The 22,007-nt window shown below is 41.9% G+C and overlaps 1 protein-coding gene across 1 annotated transcript in view; it reads right to left on the reverse strand.

Moving 5' to 3' along the window:
• The window catches only part of LOC306702111 (GDNF family receptor alpha-4-like), a 69,198-nt gene that overhangs the window by 40,382 nt on the left and 6,809 nt on the right, over positions 1 to 22,007 (reverse strand). Inside the window, exons 2-4 of the mRNA XM_079167623.1 lie at positions 7,734 to 8,012; positions 2,002 to 2,073; positions 486 to 840 (exon numbers count right to left, since the gene is read on the reverse strand). Coding sequence (XP_079023749.1) covers positions 486 to 840; positions 2,002 to 2,073; positions 7,734 to 8,012 — 706 coding nt within the window. The remainder of the gene's footprint in view (positions 1 to 485; positions 841 to 2,001; positions 2,074 to 7,733; positions 8,013 to 22,007) is intronic.

A 22,007-nucleotide genomic window follows, 5' to 3' on the forward strand; every position in this document is an offset into this window, starting at 1 on the left:
GATTATCTAATTTCATAGTCGGCACCAATATTTAGAGACAGTAGTCTGAATTCCCTGATTCTTTTATAGCACCAAATAACACCCAAACACCCACAAAAATATGTAATCAAACTGTGTAGAGGTGCACCGATTGATCGGCCGACAAACCAAACCAGCCAGTCAGCTGATTGGCCACCACCGGTGACCGGCCTCTTGAATCATATTTTTTGCCGGTCACGTTTAACACTTGTGACACACAATGTAGGCCAAGCAAGTGTCGGAATATCGCATCGCTTATCAGCAAACGCTTTCTGTCAACACTGGATCCGTCAAACATTATGTCATGTAAACAAACCTTTGAGGACCTAAAAAAATTAAAATAAATCGGAATCAGCCAAGAAAATACCAATCGGTGCTTCTCTACAACTGCCTTGTATAATCTTATTGTATAGCCTTTTACATAAACAGCATCAGCCCCCTACATTGGTCTGGGCTTCATGTCTAACCTGCAAAGGTCGTCTCGGCGGCAGAAACTCTGCTGGTGGAGGCAGTTAGGTTGCAGACCCTCCATCTCCTGAAAGGAGCAGGACGGGACAATGGTTTTCCTCCTCCTCTCACCACACAGGGTGTTGGTGCAGGGGCAGAAGAGGACGCCCAGGCTGTACTCCTCAGGCACCCGCTCCAGGAAGCGCCGCAGGCCCCGGTGGCACTTGTGCTGGTTGCATCGGTTGGTCCCGGGCACCCGTTTGACGCAAGCCACGACGTACTCTGATCGCAGAGAGCCGCACTTCTCGTACAGACCACAGTCCTGCGCTGCCTTCAGGCACTGGTTCTCGCCATCCAGTTGCATGAAAGATGATGCTAAAGGGGTTGGGGAAAAGTCGAATTAGTGCCAAAAATGGAAGTGCCAAACCTTATACGATTATTGCTATGGTACATTTTGCAATTTTTACTTTGGGAACCTAACAAGTTTTGGGGCAGATGGAAGAGTTTACTTTGTCCTGATGGTGGTGGTAAAGGAAAACTCATCTAATCTCCAAAATCTAAATGTGTCCAACCTATAGGGTCTCTCTGCATGTGGCTAAGCTCAGTAAACTTTATTGCCCAAAGAAAGGGCCAAATTGTGAACAATGATCCCTAATTGGTCAAAGAAACATTGACGGAGGAAAATCATTTTTCTTTTGTCTCGCATGCCTCTATGGCAAACACAAATACGAAAAAAGTCTTGATAAAAGTAAATGGGCTCAGCTTAAAACATTTAAAAGGAAGGTTCTAGTGAAGATGGACGTGTTTCGAAGTTATACTGCACAAGTTGTGTGAGTTTGTAAATGTTTTGATTAGTTTTGCTGTTTCCCCATTTACCTCAATTCAAGACAAAACGTTTCTCTGTTAGGCGTTGAGAAAAACATTTTCTTCAACAATTTAGGGTAAAATGGGGTGAGCAAACTCCCATGTTCCCCAAAGCACTTTTCAAAGGGAGCGATGGTTGAGGAAAGATCAGGGAGTAATAATTATCAATAGAAATCCTCCTCTGGGGTCTGAAAATGTGAGTGGTGATCTGGCCAGCAGGGTTTTGCTCTGAAAGCGTTGGCTTCGATCCTTGGGCTCCAATTCCGGTGGGGCAAAATAATGAAATGACCGACTGCAATCAGGTAGCTCATTGGACAAATCCAGCCATGGGCATTTCTTTTATTCTTGAGAAACTTAAAAGTGTTCTAATTATGTTTTGCTAGCTAATAAATCAACAGCTAGTTAATCTTACCCAGGTAACCCAGCACCTTGTACAAGGACAAAGTACAGTATGTGTGTGTCCTCAGCTGCTCACTAGGTATTACATCTTCATTGATTGATACATATTGATCACCATGTCTGAGGTTTAGTGATTATTTGTGCTGCAAGCAGTGATTCACTGGCATACTTGTATGACTCCATGTGTGACAGGGATGGACACTGACTCAAACTCAGGTCAAAGGCACCATGAGTGACTCTGTGTGTGTGAGTGTGTGTGTGTCAGAGTTTTACCCGCCACTAAAGAGGCCATGCGAGTATCCATTAGCGTGTCGTCATAGGGAGATATTTCCAGCTCATCTTCCCCTGGAGAAAAGGAACACACAAACATTGGCAAACAATTGAGTGATCTCTTAAAATGTGACCCACAGTAGCTTGGCAGGAACAAATGTAAGACAAACACTGTGGCAAAGAGAGAAAACGGTAATTGAAACTGAATGTGAACTCCCTCAAATGCACAATAAAGATACATTTAATGTAATCTAGAATGAGGAAATGAAATGATTTGAAAAGATGAATAAAACCAAAGCATTGTTATGTTTTTTACACTTTGCTAAGAAAGATATCTGTTGTGTTGATTAAGGCCATATCATCCACTCTGAGGTTGGTAGATTTCAAATGTTTTGAAATTGTTTTGAATAGTTGGATGGCCAAAATAACCGGGAAAACAGAAAAAAACTCTGAGGCCTAGGACTGAACTTTGGGGCACACCAAAATACAGTAATTGTTTAGTGTCTTTGAACAGAACTTCCAGAGGGAAAAACGTTTCTTGATAGAAATCTAAACCAGTCCAGAAGTCTGCTGGAGAACCTGAGTCACAATTCAAACCTCTAAATGAATAAATAGATTTTTTTAACCATTCAAAACTACTTTGATTTAAAACTTTAAGGACTGTTTCCATGCTATTTCTTGCACAAAAGCCGGATAGATTTTTGGGGGATATACAGCCAATGCAATTTGATAAGTGAAGAGAAACCAAGACCTTTATTTTGTTCAAAAACATTAAGAATCTACAGAAGTCCATTGAGGGAAGTGAGAAAATGATATCTGGTATTGTTAAAGTCTGATCCGAATGGTTTTATTTCTTGTGTTTAGGTAAAACCTCATGCTACACTTGGTCAAAGCATGAATTTCCCGGAGAACAAGCTCCAGCTAAAAAAGCTCACCCATTACCCTTTAAACTGTGGGAGTATTTTAGACATTATTATTATTTTACATTTATTAACATAATGCTCTGTGAGCACGAACATTTCCAAAACTGAACGCATCCTGGAGCGATGTGTCAAGGTGGCAGCAGCAGCAAGACAGCACCGTTGTTTTTACATTTTGTCTCCACCAAAGCATGATATATTAGGATTATCGACATGTTTCTGTTAGTAGCAGTCACTTAAAATGTATTTTCTAATTGTTTCTTCATTGTGGCATGTTAAGAGTAATCACTGCTGTTATGGTAACGTAACATTACACCATGCGTCATCTAACTTTGGCATTCGGCCATTTTATAACTTCTGTTTATTTAATTGGCCGAGTTTGAGAGCAAAAATGGCTTAAACACAATAATACATTTGAAAATGATTATCTTAATTCCTTATTACTCTAGTGATGAAATACATACATGTCATGAAAACCATTTTAAGTACTTGTGAAATACTGATCCTCCAGTATTTTTCTTCAAGGAGATCAAGGATCTGACAAATAAGGTCTGTTATCTTGGTATTTGTGTTTGTTTTTAAGAGAAGATGATTGAATATAATATTGAAATAATAATCAAACAACTTTCTGAGTCTCTGTGTAAATTAAATGTTACATAGATCTGGAATTGGTTACAATAAATGTCTTCAGAATATTAAATAAATTAGTTGTTTCATTACTTAACTATTCCCAAAAATAATTGTAACATTAATTGTTAAAAATAATTGTGAGGTGCTGACTCTACACCAAGATAAGCTAAACAGAAAATGAACTTCTCCGTTTCATAAATCAGCATCAGCTGAAGCTACTGGTTGTTTTGGTAGTATGTACTGTAAGTCATCTTGTGTCTAACGTCAACTTTTAGCATATACAGTATAAACAGGCAAACAAGTACTTAGCGAGCATTGAACTGCTGAAAGTAAAAGTCTAAGTCTAGAAAGTTTGATCCCAGTTTTAAAATTGCTACATTTTCCTTTAAGATAACGAGGTTAATCTAGTGGTTATGTCATTGCACAAAGAGTCAAGATAACACTTTATGGAGGTACGAGTAAGCAATACAGGAAAGAGAAATGACGGTGGTGGAACATCTTCCAATGATAAGAGGACCATGGGCGTAAACATGACTCATCTGCAACATCAACACATCCAATCCCCCGACATTATATTGCAGTCATACATGTAAATGATTGATAACAGATCAAACCCAGTAAAAGCTGCCTCACCATCATGCTGCTCTGTGTAAATTATTCCGTGACATATTATATTCTATCTCTAAATTAAGCTGTCACTGTATTTTCTGACAGTTCACAGCATGGACTTGACGTTTATTTTAAAGAAGTTAATTAGACGACCTGCCTCCCATGCACTGCAGAGGGGTCCCTGAAGTAAAACCACCCTTTGGCACAGCCTGTATGAGTCTGTGATGAATAACGCGCCAGTTTCTTAAGTCACTACGCGTTTTGCATGGGATTTGAGGTCAGGCAACGCAGTAGAAAGAGCAAGAAAGTCTGCCTTTGATCTTATTTACAGGGACTACCTAACTTCTGTGTGTAATTTACGTAACAAACATCCTTATTTCAACACGGACAGCGCTCTTTTCTTGAACACCACCAAGTGGTTTTGTTTGAATTCCCAACGTTAACCAAGCAATTTAAAGTACGACTATGCGTCCGTATGTGATGAGTTAGGAATGAGAACGGGGAGTAAAATGACAAGGCGAAAAAATTAAAATGCGTAGAAATGTCTTGAGATCATGGTGGCATGCAAGTCATTAGAAGGAGGCCATGAATTTAGCACGACACAAGTGACAAATTGCTGTCATTCAACGGGTTGTTTCATTTCTCATTTATTAAGTATTTAATCATTTGGGGAAATACACTTACACTATTGTCTTCCAAGAATGAGATGAGAAAAAATGGTGGGAAACAGCAACCCTAGCTCTGTCCAAAGTAAAAAAAGAATCACCTCTAAAGCAAACAAATTAGCAAATGCATCTCATTTGTTTGATTAAATTCACAGACACAAACAAAAAGGCAAAACTTTAAATACAGTTTGAATATGCGGAGTAACAATCTTTTGCTGGGCGTGGCTAATCACCCCCCAGCTCCAGCTCTACTTAATGCACATAAGTAATAGTGGCATCAATCTTCTTCCTCTCTTCTTTTAATATCATTCTTATTCATCTCATTACTGAGGGCTCTATACCCATGTAACACAACATCATAAAAACAACCCGTGTCACTCAACACTACCCCCTCGTCATTTGTTTTTCACCATCAGCAGCCGACATAAGGATAGTAGATTGACGGGCAGACCCGCAGTCACCATGAGCCTTGAGTGACGAGCTACAAATGATCTAAAACACCCTCAAAAGTTCAAACTCAATCAACAATGTAATAGCATGTAAAGTGTTTATGTATGTAAATCCTATTCTACACTATATATTTATGGTAATGACACGCTAGAGCAGCCTAGCAGCGTTAGGAGCTGAGGAGTGTGTAATTACACTAATGCTCCGCTGACTAATAGGCCACAGGGGAGCAGGAGTCCGCTGGCTAGCGGTAGCTCACTTACTGATGCACACATCACACCAGCACTATGGATGTGCCTCAGTTACTGTGTGGGTGTTGAGAGTGAGGTCTTTTTGACTAGACCTCACATAGATACATAAGGCTGGATTAGAGTTATGACAAATTTGGGTGGGTTTTCACGACGACGCAGCTGTAACCGCCCTATGAAAGCAGTGCAGAGCGGCGTTCGTGAGCTAACCAGTGCACTAACATGCTCTATAAAGCATGCGTAGCTGGCCTGGCAATGTTAACAAAGCAAGGGGAAGCTCGTATAATGACACGTTCTGCTCAACTAGACATTACTCCATTATGTTTTTACATAGCAAATAGCTTGTTGTTGCTATATTAATAGCTGGCCTTATTGTCCGTGTTAACAAATCTGATGAAAACAGCCAAACCAACAATAAATGGATTGTTACTACTGACAAAACATTATCTGTGTATCCAAAGACTGTCATACAGCTCCATTGTTGTCCACAAAGACATCCATGAGCCACACCGTTGCTCTAGGTCACACACACACACACACACACACACACACACACACACACACACACACACACACACACACACACACACACACACACACACACACACACACACAGTAGTTTATTTTGATTCAATCCCACACCGTCCTGCTGTCCCAAATTCACACCAGAGCACCAAATGTGGGTGAATTGCTGTAAATAGCCACCTACAAATGCACGTTTTTAATTACTGAGCCCTTTTTTAATATGAGGTTTGGGAATGAGAGTAGGGAAGTCACATACGTTTGAGCAATGGAGTAACACATTGTTGTTTTTTGTATTTTATATACAAAAGAATAAGCCCAGCTTAATATTAATTACAGGATGTTTGACTTGCCCTTAAAGCTGCACTGATACTGTTGTTTTTTACATCATGTATGGGTTGTAATTGCTAAATGATGGCTTCTAGCTGAAATTAATTTGCACACAATAAACTTGTCCTTACCACTACTACCACTACTTAAAACTCTTGGCTACCGAGCGAGGACCATTTGGGGTTCCAGCGAGACAGTTTAGTGAAGAGAGTGTCGTAGAATGCACTTTTCAGAAACGAATATAATGAATGCTACACACGTTATATACCAGATTAAACAGCAACATCTGGGCAACACTACCATGTAAGTCATTATTTTTAGAGACTACTGACGTGCTATGATTTGGGAGAGTTTAGGCTAGTCAGGGCCTCATTTCAAGAACAAAATAACAATAAAAGTGCTTTTCTTTCCAGGCGAAACTGACACTTTTCATTTCATTTACTCTTAACCAGTATATATACACTATATATACACTGATATTTACACATCTGAACACATCTCACAAGTATTACCATTATTATAACATCAAAATTATTCAAATAGACCTTGTAGTTATAGAATTACACTCTTTTTGGTATGGGTATGCAATCGTCGAGCAGAGGCCTAAAAATAGGGCTAGGTATTAAAGAGTTTTAAGGTGCTCAATGCTCCACTATGTTCACCAGCTAGAGTTTTTGTGTCTGCTAATTGGTGCTGAGCAGGTAGTGTGTAGTGGGTTTTAATGGAACTTGCTTGCTAAAAGCAGCTACCTGCTCTTACCGGAAACTACTGGTGAGAGCGGTGAGACTGAACCAACACATGTTGCAAGCCGTTAAACCAAACTAATGAGTTGAAAGATGCCAATAATGTTTGTAGAGCTGAGGGGAACTGCAGAGTTGGTGATCATTCTGTCGGTTTGTCACTATAAGCAACCCACATAGTCAACTGAGTCTTTTATTTAAGAAATGTATTGTTCAGTGAAGCTAAACGCCCAAAACGTTTTTCTGTGTCTGTGTCTGTGTTCATGTGTTTCAGGCAGGAAGAAATTCTGTATAACATAGGTCATCATTTCACATAAACTATACAGTATTTCCAACACTTCGCCAAAGTATCAAAACAGAAGCTTGCTGAGCTCGGGGCTCCCACCACAGCTTTCTATAGTCATTGCATGGCAGCTCGCCGCAGGCTGCACTTTACCACTGCCCTGGTGTGTATTCGGGGCTCTGATAACCACACTGTATTGGCTTTAGCCCCCTAGGACCTTGAACTGGATGAGGTGATAATGAATGGATAGAGGGAGACCCAGTTTTAGATATGCCCCCCCAAATACAGACATGCATATATGTCCACCCCCACACCTCAGCCCCAGCAGAGGCCTGACTGACCTGGCAGCAGGCGAACCCTCCAGTATATGCGCAGGCACTGCTCCTCCCTGCGAAAGCCGCGCTGGCACTTGCAGGCCAGGAGAGCGGGGTTCTTAGCCAGCAGAGCGTCCTGTCTCTCCAGGCACTCGGCGGCCACCTGCTCCCCCAACGGGGACACCGCTGCGTCGGCCGCACACAGCTCCAAGCCCCGGTACAGCGCCTCGCACCGGGGGTCGGCGGAGCACACTCGGTGAGCTTCAACACAGTCAGTAGGGGAGTGAGTTAGAGAGGGCAACACACCTAAATGAGTACAAAAGAGATGGAGAGAGATAAGTTATGTGTCAAGGCCTGGTCACACCCCAGCAAAAATAAAATGCGTGTTTGCAAAATATGTGGTTCTAGAAGCTCGGTACCATAATGACCCTATTTAAACCTGGCATCAACCCGCGCAATTTGGGGTTAAGGATACAATGACATGCAGAGCCTGGGGATTAAACCGTCCATCTTCTGATTGGAAAATGACCCCCTTTCTGCAGTTGACGTTACCTTGACATGTTAACGTGAGACTAGTAACTCCACCTGACCATGTGCATGCATGTGTATTCAATTTGATCCTGATTTTCAAGTGGCCCCTTGCATGGCAGCTTGTATGCATGTGTGTGGGTGAATGTTGACATGTAGTGCTTTGAATGGTTCAGACTTGAAAAGCCCTATATGTCAATGTGAGTCAATTTACCATTTACCACTAACAGAGAGAAGAGTGCCTACGGTGACAAAGCTAGATGTCCCAAGTCCCAACAAATATCCGTAAAACACTGATATGTCCCGGTTTTCATCAGACACGACCAAATTGTCCCAGTTTCAAAGTCAAAGTCAAAGTCAAAGTCAGCTTTATTGTCAATTTCTCAATGTACCGAACATACAGAGGAGTTTGAAAAAACGTTTCTCTCCATCCAACATATAAAGTGAATACAGATAATAATAAAGTGCAATAGATAGAAAAATCATTGCGACAACATATATATTAAGATCTGTATTTAGCAGCGGTCAGACATGGGGAGTTTTAAAAGAGAGGAGGAGGGAGGGAGAGAGTTCAGCTTCCTGACAGCCTGGTGGATAAAGCTGTTTGAAAGTCTGGTGGTGCGAACACGGAGGCTCCGGTATCTGCTCCCAGAGGGCAGGAGGCTGAAGAGACTGTGTGAGGGATGGCTGGCGTCGCGCACAATCATGGTCACTTTGCGGGTGAGGCGGGTGTCATATACGTATGTCCTGCAGGGAGGGGAGTGAGGCACCAATGATCCTTCCAGCTGTGTTCACTATGTGCTGCCCAACTCAAATAATAATCCCTTCTGAGGAGCTCCAGGAAGCTTACTCTTTCCTTCATGAAGTACCTGGCCATTAAAATGCTTATTCTTCACCCTGCAGGAGTACATTTTCGGTCGCGCGAGGTGGAAATGCCAATATGAAAGATCATATTAAGATGGCCAGATAGCAATATACAATAGCAAGCATTTGTGAATGTGCAGTACACTTTGGGGTCCCGGTTTGCAGGTTTGAAAATATGGTCACACTGGTGTTAACAGAACTCGCCAGAGTTTGTTGCTGAGATTGAGACAGCTAGGTCTCAGATCATTTTCTCCTGATTTGAGCGTCTAAAAAAATGCCATTTTAGATATGTGGATTGTGAATAACGGGTCTAACATTTACTTCAGTGACAACGGAGTGAAAGAATCAGTCATAATCTGAACTTGGAGTGAATAGACTCAAGACCTACTTCAAAAGGGCCAAATTAGTGGCGAAATCCACATACAGGATAAGAATTATTACAAATGAACTGAGAGGAGTAAACATGAAGTCACATTGTGCCAAAGTTAAACAGCGCTTACTTTGTGAGCTCCCGTGAAAATGCACAAGAGCGGCATCATAACTTCATTTCATCCATATCTGTGAACCTCATCAACATTCTCCTCTTCAGTCATTTCCTTTATCTTTCTAGTTGTAATCTAAAAATGTCTATTTTTCCGTCCTTGATATTGCAGAATAAGCAAAAGGTCCTGAACATCGTGTCTTTGACAGTTACCTTGCAGTAATTTAATGGTTTAGGTATGAATTCATGCTCTGATAGAACTTCATACAATCTCTAATTGGTCTGTTTTTCTTTCAATGAACCATGCCAGATTGTGATTGAAGGCAGATAAAACCGCTACGTCTTCCAGGATGCTCGCTGTGGTTGTTGGTCTCTAAGAGTTGAGAAACAGCCAAACTAAACAGTAATGAGAGTTTGTTTGAACCAGTTTGTGTGTTTGAGGTGTGAAAGTACCCTAACAGGTCAGGGAACACTGTGGGCCAGACGTCATGCCTATAGTCACGGACAATTCACACAGGTCGGCTTCCACTCATCCCATTTTCAACCGCATACCTTTCTGTTTCCTTTTCCAGAACACTAGAGTAGATGCTCCTCAGCCAAAACATTCAGCCCCGGATAAAGTTACCCAAACTAGTTTTCATTTATTACAGGTGTTCGCTCTGTGTGGAACTTTCTCCAAGAGAGGAACCGTTGTTTTCTGAAGTGTGTCTGCTTCGATTTGCAATAGCAAAGAGAAGAGGCTTCCCTGGTAAAAATCCAATAGCTGATATATGCACAGGGGGAGAGTGCAGAGAAGTTGTTTGAGGACAGCAGAAATGTCATACGGGGAAGTAGAAATAGGGGAACGGAGAGACGGATGGGAAAATGGAGAGGTGTGAGGCGAGGGAGCGGGGCGAGAGAGATAGAGGCAGAGGTGGAGAGCGAGCGTACCAATGTGAACCGTGATGGGTTGGACACGCGCACAGTATGAGGCACAATCAGCATGCACCGCCGAAAATGATGTTCTTAGAATCACACGAAGATGCACACACACACACACACAAACACACAAACACACAAACACGTACACGCAATTGCAAAAGAACAACACGTAAGCACACACACACACAAGCGCATGGCTGCCCCGGGAAGGACCCTTCTATGTGTGTGTCCTGCTGGGAGGGAGACTGGGAGGCACAGAACCCATCATTACTAACAGAATACAATACTGCACAACCACAGGGGAGGGGGGCGGAGGGGGCAAAGCAATCTGTCTAAGACACACACGCGCATACATACTCGCATAGGCTTCCACAGACACACACACAAACACACACACACACACAAACACACACATATCTCGGTGTCAGAATAAAGTGGCTGAGAGAGCATAAACAGCTTAACATTCGGTGCCGGATCAGTAGACAGTATGTAAATTGAATACTGAGTGTGCTGATGAAAGACTAACCACATACATAAAACATTGTTGGTTGAACAAACAGCCTTTGTGGAGCGCCGCTTCCCTACGCTGCGCCGCAACTCACTTTGTCCACACATCAGTCTATGGCTTGATCCCGACCACCTCTCTCTCTCTCTGAGGTTGTCCTGTCTCACGACAGCACCGCATCATCAAACTTTTACAGCACATTTTTATCTGTGCTAAACTGGAAACACTGCCTTTCCTTCCCTTTCTCATCCCTTCATCTCAGTCATCCAGGTTGTACGATGACAGTTGAAAATAAAACAATATATCGCTTCACAAAAAAAGTCCAATGAACTCCCTTCAGGGATTTGAAGAAAGAAACTCCAATGGAGTCCATCTGGCGTCACATAGTAGAAAAAATATTAGCATTCAGATCAGTTGCTAAGCTGAGGCAACAGATTAATTAACTCTGTGAATGGACTGCTAAACTGCATGCGGTTTAGATGCTATTTTTGAATAACGCTTCCAAAAGCCAGAATGACTCTGGCATTCAGAATAAAAGTGTGGAATAATAATTCTGTAAAAAGAAAAAAATGTAACCATCATACCAGTTAAATCCTTACACTAGTTAAAGCTACTACAAGGAACTTTCCTTTTTGTGTTGAATTTGGCGGCCCCTGTGGACAAAGCAGTAGTGTTTCCATGAGCACCCTGCATCGTGTCGTAAAGATGTGCAGCTGCCAGACTCCCTTTTAGAAAAGCTCTCATTTTACTGCTGCAGGGTCTGACAGTCTTCACCTCTCGGTCCTGGTTCTCCCATGCCTCCCTTTCCTCCAGCGGGCCCATCAATACGGCATGGGCCTCAAGCAGCGTGCTGTTGGAAGTTGGCTCCCAGGATGTGGCTCCGAAGAAACAGCCACTGGCACATGCGATTGAACTTCACGCCGAAGTCGATGTACAGGTCACCCTGGACCACGTGAAAGATCCTCCCGACCTCCACCTCGTTTTTTGCCCAGACCCAAAGCCGGATCTGGGTCTGTACGCGGCAGGATTTTTGCTGTCGGAGGCCGCACTTGAGTTTGAGCTAAAAGAGGTTCTGCCAAACCTGCGTGTCGAACATCGTATCGTCTGATGTTGCAGGGAATCAGACCCAATGACAAATAACATATTTTGAATATATAGAACAGCCAATCCTCTCACCAATGGTCTTTATTGCTTATGTAGGTCATATAGAAGAATCAATATTACATTGAAACTGTTTCATAACCAGTTAGAAGTTAATTGTAGTAACTTTAACTAAAGGAGCAGGCTGCAGAGATCTGGTAATTATTCCACATCCCCAGAGTTGTTTAATTTTCAAACTTGTAGTTTTTAGATCCAGCTGAAGCTGACTTTAGAACCCTTATATGACTTCACACAGCCCCTATGGAGACAATAAAGGCTTTATACAACTTCCTTCACGTAGGCAGTAGTACTCTCAAACACAGGGAAACACACTTTGACGTGTAAAATGGACCTAAAACCAGCATAAAAACCATTGTGCAATTCCTCTTTGATTGTTAAAGAAATATTTACATTTTAGGAAACTAATGTGCTTTATTGCAGAGAGTTAGGTCACCTTTACTATCCAAAGAGACATTTTGATCTATTTTCCACCAAATAAAATTTGTCTGGAGCCACAAAAGCTATTTGATGTCACAGTTTATAAAGTTTTATATATAGTTATATTATATATACAAAAACTATAGTTTGTTGTATTTATGAAATTATAGAACAAGAATAAAGACACTTGTTGACGTTTTATTGCTATTTTACGTGTTCTAACAATATCAAACTCTGATGAAGAGGAGAGTTTGCTGCAGCAGTTGAGGAATCGCTCTTTTTCTCTCATCTCCAGCGTGATACTTTCAGCTAATGCTGTGTGTTTGTTCTGGAAGCGTCTTTCAACATTACATTTGTTGTTGTTTGCAAATTTCTCGCCACATATCAAGCATACAGGTAAGCCAGCATCGTTCGCAGTGAAAGCAAATTAATACGTCCACGCAGAATTAAACTCTCTATTTTCCTCCGTGACTTTTCTGTTTTTGGATTTATCCATCGATAGTTTACCGAGGGCGAGAGTCTGCAGATCATGATCAGTGACCTATAGGGAAAGGCGCTAGACAGCAACGTAAGACGCAAGTGGCGGATTACTGTTTTGCTCGACAGAGTTCGAATCCAGGTTGATGCGATCTTTCCATAAATATATTTTCTTCAATGTATTTCTTCATACGTGGCTGTGATGTAGTGCTCACTTATACAATCGTAATCCCCGAAATATATATGAGATGTGGCTTTTAGATCTCCAGCAATATGTTTGTGAATGTTTGAGGAATCTGGCAACAGATGCAGAAAACAGCGCGAACACAACACACGCACGGAAGGAAACCAGTAGGTTTGAAAACCAGTAGGACCGGCACCCACTGCATGCCCAGTGTACGTGAATAGTCACGTGATATTTATTAAATAACTATTTTTCAAGGATTTTTGAATGGATGCTAATTTTAAATCTATTTTTATAAAAATCTCACGTACCCCCTGGAGTGCCTTCACATACCCCAGGGCTTCACGTACCCCCATTTGAGAACCACTGACTTAGACTGTTGGATTGCACAACAACGTTTTCTTCAACTCAATAACTCAAAATCAGAATTAATTAATTAATTCTATCTGGTTATTGTTAACGGATCAAACTCTTGTAACATTGAAGGATCACATAGAAATATTAATTATAAACAGAGATGAGAAGATGAAAAAAAATGACAAGCAAAGCTGACATACCGTTATTAATTCATCATATCATCATATGATACTTTGACATTTATATTTCTATATTGGGACACTATTCAAAACAGCTTAATGCAACGCAGATGAGTGAATCCAGCTAAAGCAGACGACTCTGGCCCTGTGTCAGTGCTTAAGGCAGCCTGAAAGCACATCATAAACACTGTCTGCTGGCCTTTACGGAGCTTTCTGTTTGATTATACAGAGGGAAGTACAGGAAACGTAAGAAGGACACAAGCTTTAGTTCATCCACTGCAAAAAACTATTGTAAACAATGGATTGAACCTCACATTATTATAAATGTCACATTCATTTTGAAGGAGCTTTTTCCTTCTTGTCTTCTCAATCTCAATACCGGTGAAGTAAAAAGCAAAGTAATGCTACAGGGGCAAACACGGTGCCAACTAGAGCCAGAAACAACTTGTGTTGCCGTAGTACTCTGGCTTTTTGCCCCCCCCCCCCCCCACACACACACACACACACACACACACCACCACCACCACACAGCACCAAAGGAAGTGCTACTGAAATGAATAAGGTAGTCAGTGTTGTTGTTGCCTAGTAATTGTAGTCGTAAGCCCCTTTAGGAGTCTCTCAAGAGGTGTTCCCACAGGAAGTCCAAGCCACAGTGTGTTATGTTGCCAAGCCAGAGGGCCGGGCGGACCAGAAAGGGGGCCAAGCAGTGAAATTGTTTAGCTAAACCTGACTTTGGCAGCAAGTCTTTTTTTCCTCCCAGACTTCAAAATGTTCAGTCAGAGAGAGAAAGCTCCTCACTAATTTATCTTCACTGGAAAATAATGAGGAGTAAATGTTGATAAATAAATGTACGTGCCTCCGTCTCGGTAGAATTTCCAAAAAAAACTGTTTGCCATCAGTGCATCGCAGAAGGGAAGATAAAAAATGTTGTTTCCACTGTGTCTGCAGGCGGCGAGCAGCCCCCTGCATCAGTGCTGGAGGAGTTTATCATTGTTTTCCCATTGAAAACAATGAGCATACAGTGTGCCATCTGCTGCACACCAGCTCTGTGTGAATAAAGAGTCTGGAGAGCTGCTTCTCTGGAAGACCAGCATTCAGACCGAGTAGCCCGTTTGTTTGACATTCACTCGATCCAGCTAACCAACGGGTCACATTTCTTAACAGGCGCTCCAGGTCTTGAGCAGAATGTGACGCTCCATTTGGACTCAGCTAACGTCTGGACAGCTGGTCCATTGGTGGATTAAAACAGATTGCAAAAAAAACCTCTAGGAGTAGTATGCCACCGTTTTTGATCCAGTAATTGTAGCAGCCTCTTTGGGTCAATGTAGTTCTCAAAATCAAACGATATAGTATTTCCTCAAGTGTCACTATGAACAAAGTTGAGAAGAATGCAACTTTCATACATCACGTTTGTTTTTCATGTGCCGCAGTTTTCGACCAATCTAAGTAGCTTTTCAAAACATCTGGCGATTGACAGTTACAAGGAGGGAAGTGCCCCACTGATAAATGAAACCCGTCAGTGTGACCCTGCCTGGACTGGCTGGTACTTTTACTGCTATCTCCAAGCGCCAAAGCAATATGTTTAATTTGCAACGAGTGCCTTGTGATAATTAAAGAATATAAAATCTGGCGGTACCATATTGAGCAAAGGACAAATGTTCAGAGTGGGATCAGAGGAGAGGGCCGCTAAAGTCTAGAATTCATTTGCAACCCGCGATCAGAGCCGTATGACCCTTTATGCTGTGCTCGGGTCCGATATCAGACCGAACTTCTTTCATTTATTTCAGAAGTAAAAAAACAATCTTTTCTTTTCTTTTTTTTTGTAAATTTATTAATTGTCATTTCAAAAGCTAAAAGAAAAGTTTGAAATATGCTCCTGAAAATGTATGGCTCGTCTACATTTCCTAGTATTAAAATCAGGCCCAATTGAATTTGTAATAATCAATGCCCTATGGCAATGACGTGTAAGGTATAGGTCAATACAACTTCCCCTCACCTACCACATTGATTCTGAGGTGGTAACATAGCACCGGCTCTTCTCGGCCATCACGGCGCATCTTACAAATCATGTGCCACAGGGTTGAATTTAATGTGAAACCTGCTGGATTCTTTTACAGCACAAAGCACACTACTGCAGCTAATCCACAATGTGATTCCACTTCTATTATTACAACTGCACAGTCTCACTGATTTCCCTGGTAAGAATATACTGGCTGTTATCAGCTCTTATCCTTCTCTCTGTACAAATAGCTCCCTTCTTTTTATATTTGCCACAGAGAGACTCAGAGAGAAATGAGCTGTGGTGAAGAAACGAGGCAAAGAAGTGTTTCTGTGGGTGAAAGTACTCCCACCACTGTGATGAAGTGGAAGTGATGCGTTTCACATTTGGGGTTTGCTTGGTACAAAGAGAGGAGTTACTGGTCGGGTGGAATGAGTAGTAATGGCAACCAGAGTCGAATGAGCGGACAACAAATAAAAAAAGAGACAGCCATCTATAAAACACCAAACTTAAATTGACATCAAAGAAAGAATCTCAGGGAAAAAGTAGAGACCCCAGTTTTTGCTTTAAAAGAGAGCTCTACATGGACAGCAATTAAGCATCAAAGAGACAAACTGAAGACATAATCCTGTGGATTCTCCCTTAAATGCCATGGAAGCTAGATTAGATATCCAGTAGCCTTTTACTGTACTGTAAAGCTGAAGCAGAGCTTTAGCATCAAACATGCAACATCCAGTTGCTTGTTTGCCCGACTGTGGCTCAGTGGTAGAACAGGGTCGTCCTTCAATCAAGAGGATCGGTGGTTCGATCACCGGTTCTGCTAGTCCGTGTCGATGTGTCCTTGTACAACACACTTAACCCCCAAGGCTGTGCCTGCGATGTATGAATGAGTGTGAATGTTTGTTGGAGTCCTGATGGGCAGGTGGCACCTTGCATGGTAGCCCCTGCCATGAGTGTATGAATGGGTGTGAATGGATGAATGACGACATGTAGTGTTAAGCACTTTGAGTGGTTGGAAGAATAGAAATTCCTTTTAAATTGGAACTCTAGCCCTGTCAATAAACGAGGAGTTTAAAGGTGCAATGTGTAATGTTAGCCATTTGTGTGTTTACTGCGCCACTAACCGGGGGCTTCACGGTCCATGTATGTATCTTTGTTTGTAAGAGAGAACAACATTTTTTCGATTTGTCCTCTGCTGCTTCATTTAGTGGTTAGCTGTCGCGCCTCACATTTACTCAGGGCGAAGCTGAGTCACAGCGGGTGACTCGGCTAGTGGGCTGGGTATAAACTGTGGAACAGCAGCAACAGAAATCTTTTCAGATCCCCCCAGTGTGAGGTTTATGCTGGCTGAATGTGAGTTGCTACAGCTCACTGCTAGCTGAAAGTTCGTCTCCAGGGTGCCGTCGCCTGCCCTCTTCCCAGCAAAGTACCTGCCTGCCACCTGGACAAAGTGAAAATAAGAGTTGTTTTCTTGTTTTTACCACTTTGGATTTAATCCAATAAACAAACTATAAAAGCGTACCTTGAACATGACTGACAAACCTTCGTCTGCTCTACTTCTTCATCCTCTCATGCTGGACCGAGGACAGACTGGACGCTACAGTGACTCACTCCTCTTGAGGTACAAGTGGTATTGCAATACAGAACGGGCCGGGGCTAGCTAGTTAGCTTATTTCAGTATATATATCTCTGCAACACAACACATAGAGGTCTTTGACATAATGTCAACACTGTAACCGCCAACTCAAGGTCCATCTACTAGCTATTTTCCAGAGCTTTCAACCTTATCACACGACTTAATCAACAGGAGTCCTTCGTAGTTGGCTTAAATGTACACATGCGATTTCACTCATGATCTTGGAAATACCTTAGTAGGTCCACTTACTAGCTTTTTCTGAAATTTTAATCATATTTTTCTTCAACTGCATCACTAGGTCTTCATCAGCGGATGGAGTGTGCTCATCAACCATCAACCACAAATCTGTACCACAACAAGTGAGTCAGCAATGTCTTCGTCAGCCAATGAACGAGATGCATTTCAAAGCTCTAGGAAAAAGTTGGGACTGTTTAGTAGAAGTAATAAATCACTTTTTGATAAGACAATGGACGGAACAATGTCAATCCCACAATGTACCTCAGAATAAGGTTACATGAATTGTGTTCTGTGTATATTAACTCAAGGCCCACTGCTTCTCCTGGAGCTTCCAGAAACACGCTAAACAAGGTCAAAACTGAACTTTTCTGAATTTCAGATTTTCTTCAGTTTGAACCACATGTGTTGAATATATCAAACAGTATATCAAAGAAGGCTGGTCTCATCCAGCATTCGTAGCAATACCTACACCGTCATTTGTAGATACCCCACAAAATGATTTTGTACGTCCAACAACCAGCAATCTTTCAGCCAGGAGACCGCTGTTCCTTCCTCATGTGGAACGAGAAGTTATGTTTATTTATTTCTCACGTAACTTGCATGATGTAGTTACAGCACTTCAGTGGTTATTTGTTACCCAAACGACGATCTTGTCCTAAACCTAACCAAGTAGTTCTTTTGCCAAAACCCTACTGACTGTATGCATGTTACGAGGGGATATTGACATGTGTTGCTGGCTCTCGTAGAAGAACACATATCGTAAGGAAATCATATGAACAATTGTATGTGGATCAAAGAAGTGACACAGTCCATTTTTATGTTAAAGCTAATCACAGCTAATGAGAGTTTTGAGTCATCTCTTGATTTGCCTAGAAACCCACAGAACAAGCAAAATCAACCTTGACACTGAGCAAATTTAAAATCATCTTGGACGCTCCAACACTAATGCCACGCCAAAGCCTTGCAGCAGTGGAGCAGGTTTCATTGCTGCCCATTCATGGCTGATGGCTGAGGTTTGAAGGGCTCTTACTGACTTACAGACTGCAGCAGAGTGAAGACAGACTCCGTGTTTGCAACCTCTGATTCGAGGACATCTAAGAGCCGCTGCATGGACTTTGGTTCCCTATTCTCTGCTTCCGTAGAAAAAGCTGAGAGCCAATATGTGGAGTCTGAGTGACCTTTTAACAGAGCAAAAACTTCATCATATTGGTCAAATTAGTTCTGCAGCACCAGGGTAGGTCAACCAATTATATAATATCAAATAAATTGTGTGCGCAAGAGCATGTGGAGCAGTTTGCAAAAAATCAACGATATGAGCTGAGCTTTGGCTCAGCACTCCCCCCCCCCCCCCCAAAATGAACCAGAATCATTTGTGCAAAAGTTAGCGTGTCACCTGCAAATGTCTAATCACATTTCACAGTCACTCCAAGGCTCTGAATCACTAAGCCTCTACAGTCTCTCACTTCCTTGTTTATGAAAAACGGAGGTAAGAGAGGAGCCATAATTAGCGTAATTGTGATCAAAGAGCAAATAATGGATAATGTCTGATGGTTGCAAAGGTCTCAGACAGTGATGAATGCCTCCCATTTTTCACGAATCGAACTTTAAAAAAGAATGCTGGCAGAAGTCCACCGCTGCTCAAGGGCTCATAAGGCAGCAGCGGTGCAACATGGGGATGTTGAGAAAGAGTCAAATATCTTCTGGCGTGTGGGTGGAATGAAATCTGAATATTTTGGACAGTGAGCTTTCTGTTAGTGCCATCCCCAGGTCAAATAGTATACTTTCCCTTTACCTTCTTCTGGATATCTCATAAATTACTAAACAGATTGGAATGACATGACCAGGGACATTCATGATTCCCAGAAAATAAACCCTTTATTACCCGCCGTTGCTCACGTCTGTCCAAAATGTATTGAGAGATGCAACGAACAGCCTATAGTTGTCTTTAGCACTTACAGCTTTAACTCACTTTATAACTTTATTCTAGATGATACTTTCGTACAGTTAAACCTCTGGTGGGTAATGCATTTTTTCTTATATTTATTGAAACTGTCTTGACGTCCCAACATGATATCAATGAATCAAATGCTCTGACTAAAAAATATTGTTGTTTACGTTCATCACGATCATTTTGGAGGAGTGGCTTTGGCATGAGGCCTGACGGGACAGGGTGTCACTGTTGCCAACTTGACGACTTACTCGGTAGATTTGGCAACTTTTAAAGAGAATGCTGCTAGCTCCCTTCATTGGAAAAAAGTTGGCAATACTGGACCATAGACTGTATATTAGAAGTGGATGTAATCATGGTGACGTCACCCATTGGTTTGTGGACTGATGTTATGAAGCCTCGCGTTCGGAGATTTCGCCGTCGCCTTGATGTTTTTTTGCAACTAATGAACAGAAGTGCAGTCTGGTAGCTGCAGCGACCTGTCAATGACAGTAAGCCCCGCCCTAAAGCATGCTCTGCTTTATGGTCTGTTTGACTCTAAATGGACCATCATTTACTAAATGAACATCATGTTGTATTGAAGAAGACTTGAAACTGGAGATTGAGACCATGAACTCATGTTTACAATGTTTACTGAGGTAATGAATCAAGAGAGAAGTAGTCATTTTCCCATAGACTTCTATACAATCTGACTTCTTTTTGCAACCGTAGGAGTCGCCCCCTGCTGGTCAGTAGAGAGAAAGCACGTTTAAGACACTTCTGCATCGGCTTCACTCGGCAGAACCGGTGTTTTTCGGTTGGATGCTTTCAAAATCTACCTTACTCTTGCTGGTTTCGCCAGTATTGCCGACCCCAGCTAAAACTCATGCATTTGAAACATCAGCTTGTCAAAGAATTATTAAGGACTGCTAGCTTGGATTTTCTAGAGCTTTTTGGGGGGTTTTCTAGAGATTTTATCGAGACCTTTCTCCTGGTACACTTATACATATACAATATTTATCGCAATACAAGAGGTGAAGAGGAGTCTGTGGGCGTTTTTATAAGAATGCTGAACTTTCAGGTCAATTTGATGAGTGCCTATGTTTTGTATGTTCCACACTTTATTATAAGTGTGTTATTCAGTGTGACACTCCAGATGGTCTGGTCTTGGTCTTGAATTAGTCTCAACCCCTTAAAATCTTGGACTTGTCTTGGTCTCGATACACGTTGGTCTTGGTAATGACTTGGTCCTGGTTTAAGTGGTTCTCGACTTAAACACTATCACGCCCACGTACACGTACACACACAGGCTAAAGTCGATTATCACTAAACTTTGGAATTAATAATATAGATTTCTTTGCTGAAATGTGTTGAAAATGATTATTTACTCCCCATGGACTCATGCCTCAGTCCCCTCTTTATCATATGTGTTGGTGCTTCTCACTCCTCACTACTGTAAGACAAAGATGTAGGAAGTAGAAAACACATTTGTTTCCAATTACATTTAGGATTTGAAGAACCAAACTAAATGTCTGGCAGAAGCCCCCCTGCCAACAGGGAAGCCAGTCTGTCAGAAAGACTAACTGGGGATTGTGGGTGCAGCCACAGATCTGAAGCCAGTCTCTGACACATCTGTCATCATGATAGCAGATGGGCCTGAGGTCATGCCGCAGCTGACCTGGGATCAGCCCTGGCTCTGACCACACAGAGCAGCGGTACCTTCAGGGACCACTGACTAGAGTCAGGCACTGAGTTTGAGTAAGGACACACCAAGACACACACATAAGGCACTCAATCTAAAGCCTCTGCATACTTGACACACACACACACACACACACACACACACAGACAGCCATGGAAGCAGAAGCCAACACACCATCTGCCGCCCGTGTTTGAGTTCCAAATCCCAGTTATCAACAAAACACACAGAAGACCTCCAAACTAACCCTCTTGGATACACCATTCCCTTTGAGAAGAACGTTATCACACACACACACACACACACACACACACACACACACACACACACACACACACACACACACCTCTGCACCCAGATCAGATAGAACCAGGTGGATGGAGGTTAGGTGAGTTGCTCATTTTTCATTAAATGTGACAGAAGAAGGAAGATAGATTTCCTCAATTCTTTCACCGAGTTCATTCACCTCACAACACTTCTAATCCTCTTCGTCTGTCTGTCTGTCTGTCTCCGTCTCTCTGCCCCCCCTCCCTTTCTCTCTTTCTTTCTCAATTTAATTAAATAAGCTTTAATGATATGTTGCCAAAGAAGAACAATCAACAATATATTACATACAATATAAATTAGAAAATTACATCACACCTTAGTGTCTCAAACAGATAGACAGCCTTTAAATAAAATAAAATAAAATGAATTACAGTAAAATTATGAATACATTTTGAGAATTAA

The sequence above is a fragment of the Pholis gunnellus genome, assembly GCF_910591455.1.
Source record: "Pholis gunnellus genome assembly, chromosome: 10".
In the NCBI taxonomy this organism is placed as follows: domain Eukaryota; kingdom Metazoa; phylum Chordata; class Actinopteri; order Perciformes; family Pholidae; genus Pholis; species Pholis gunnellus.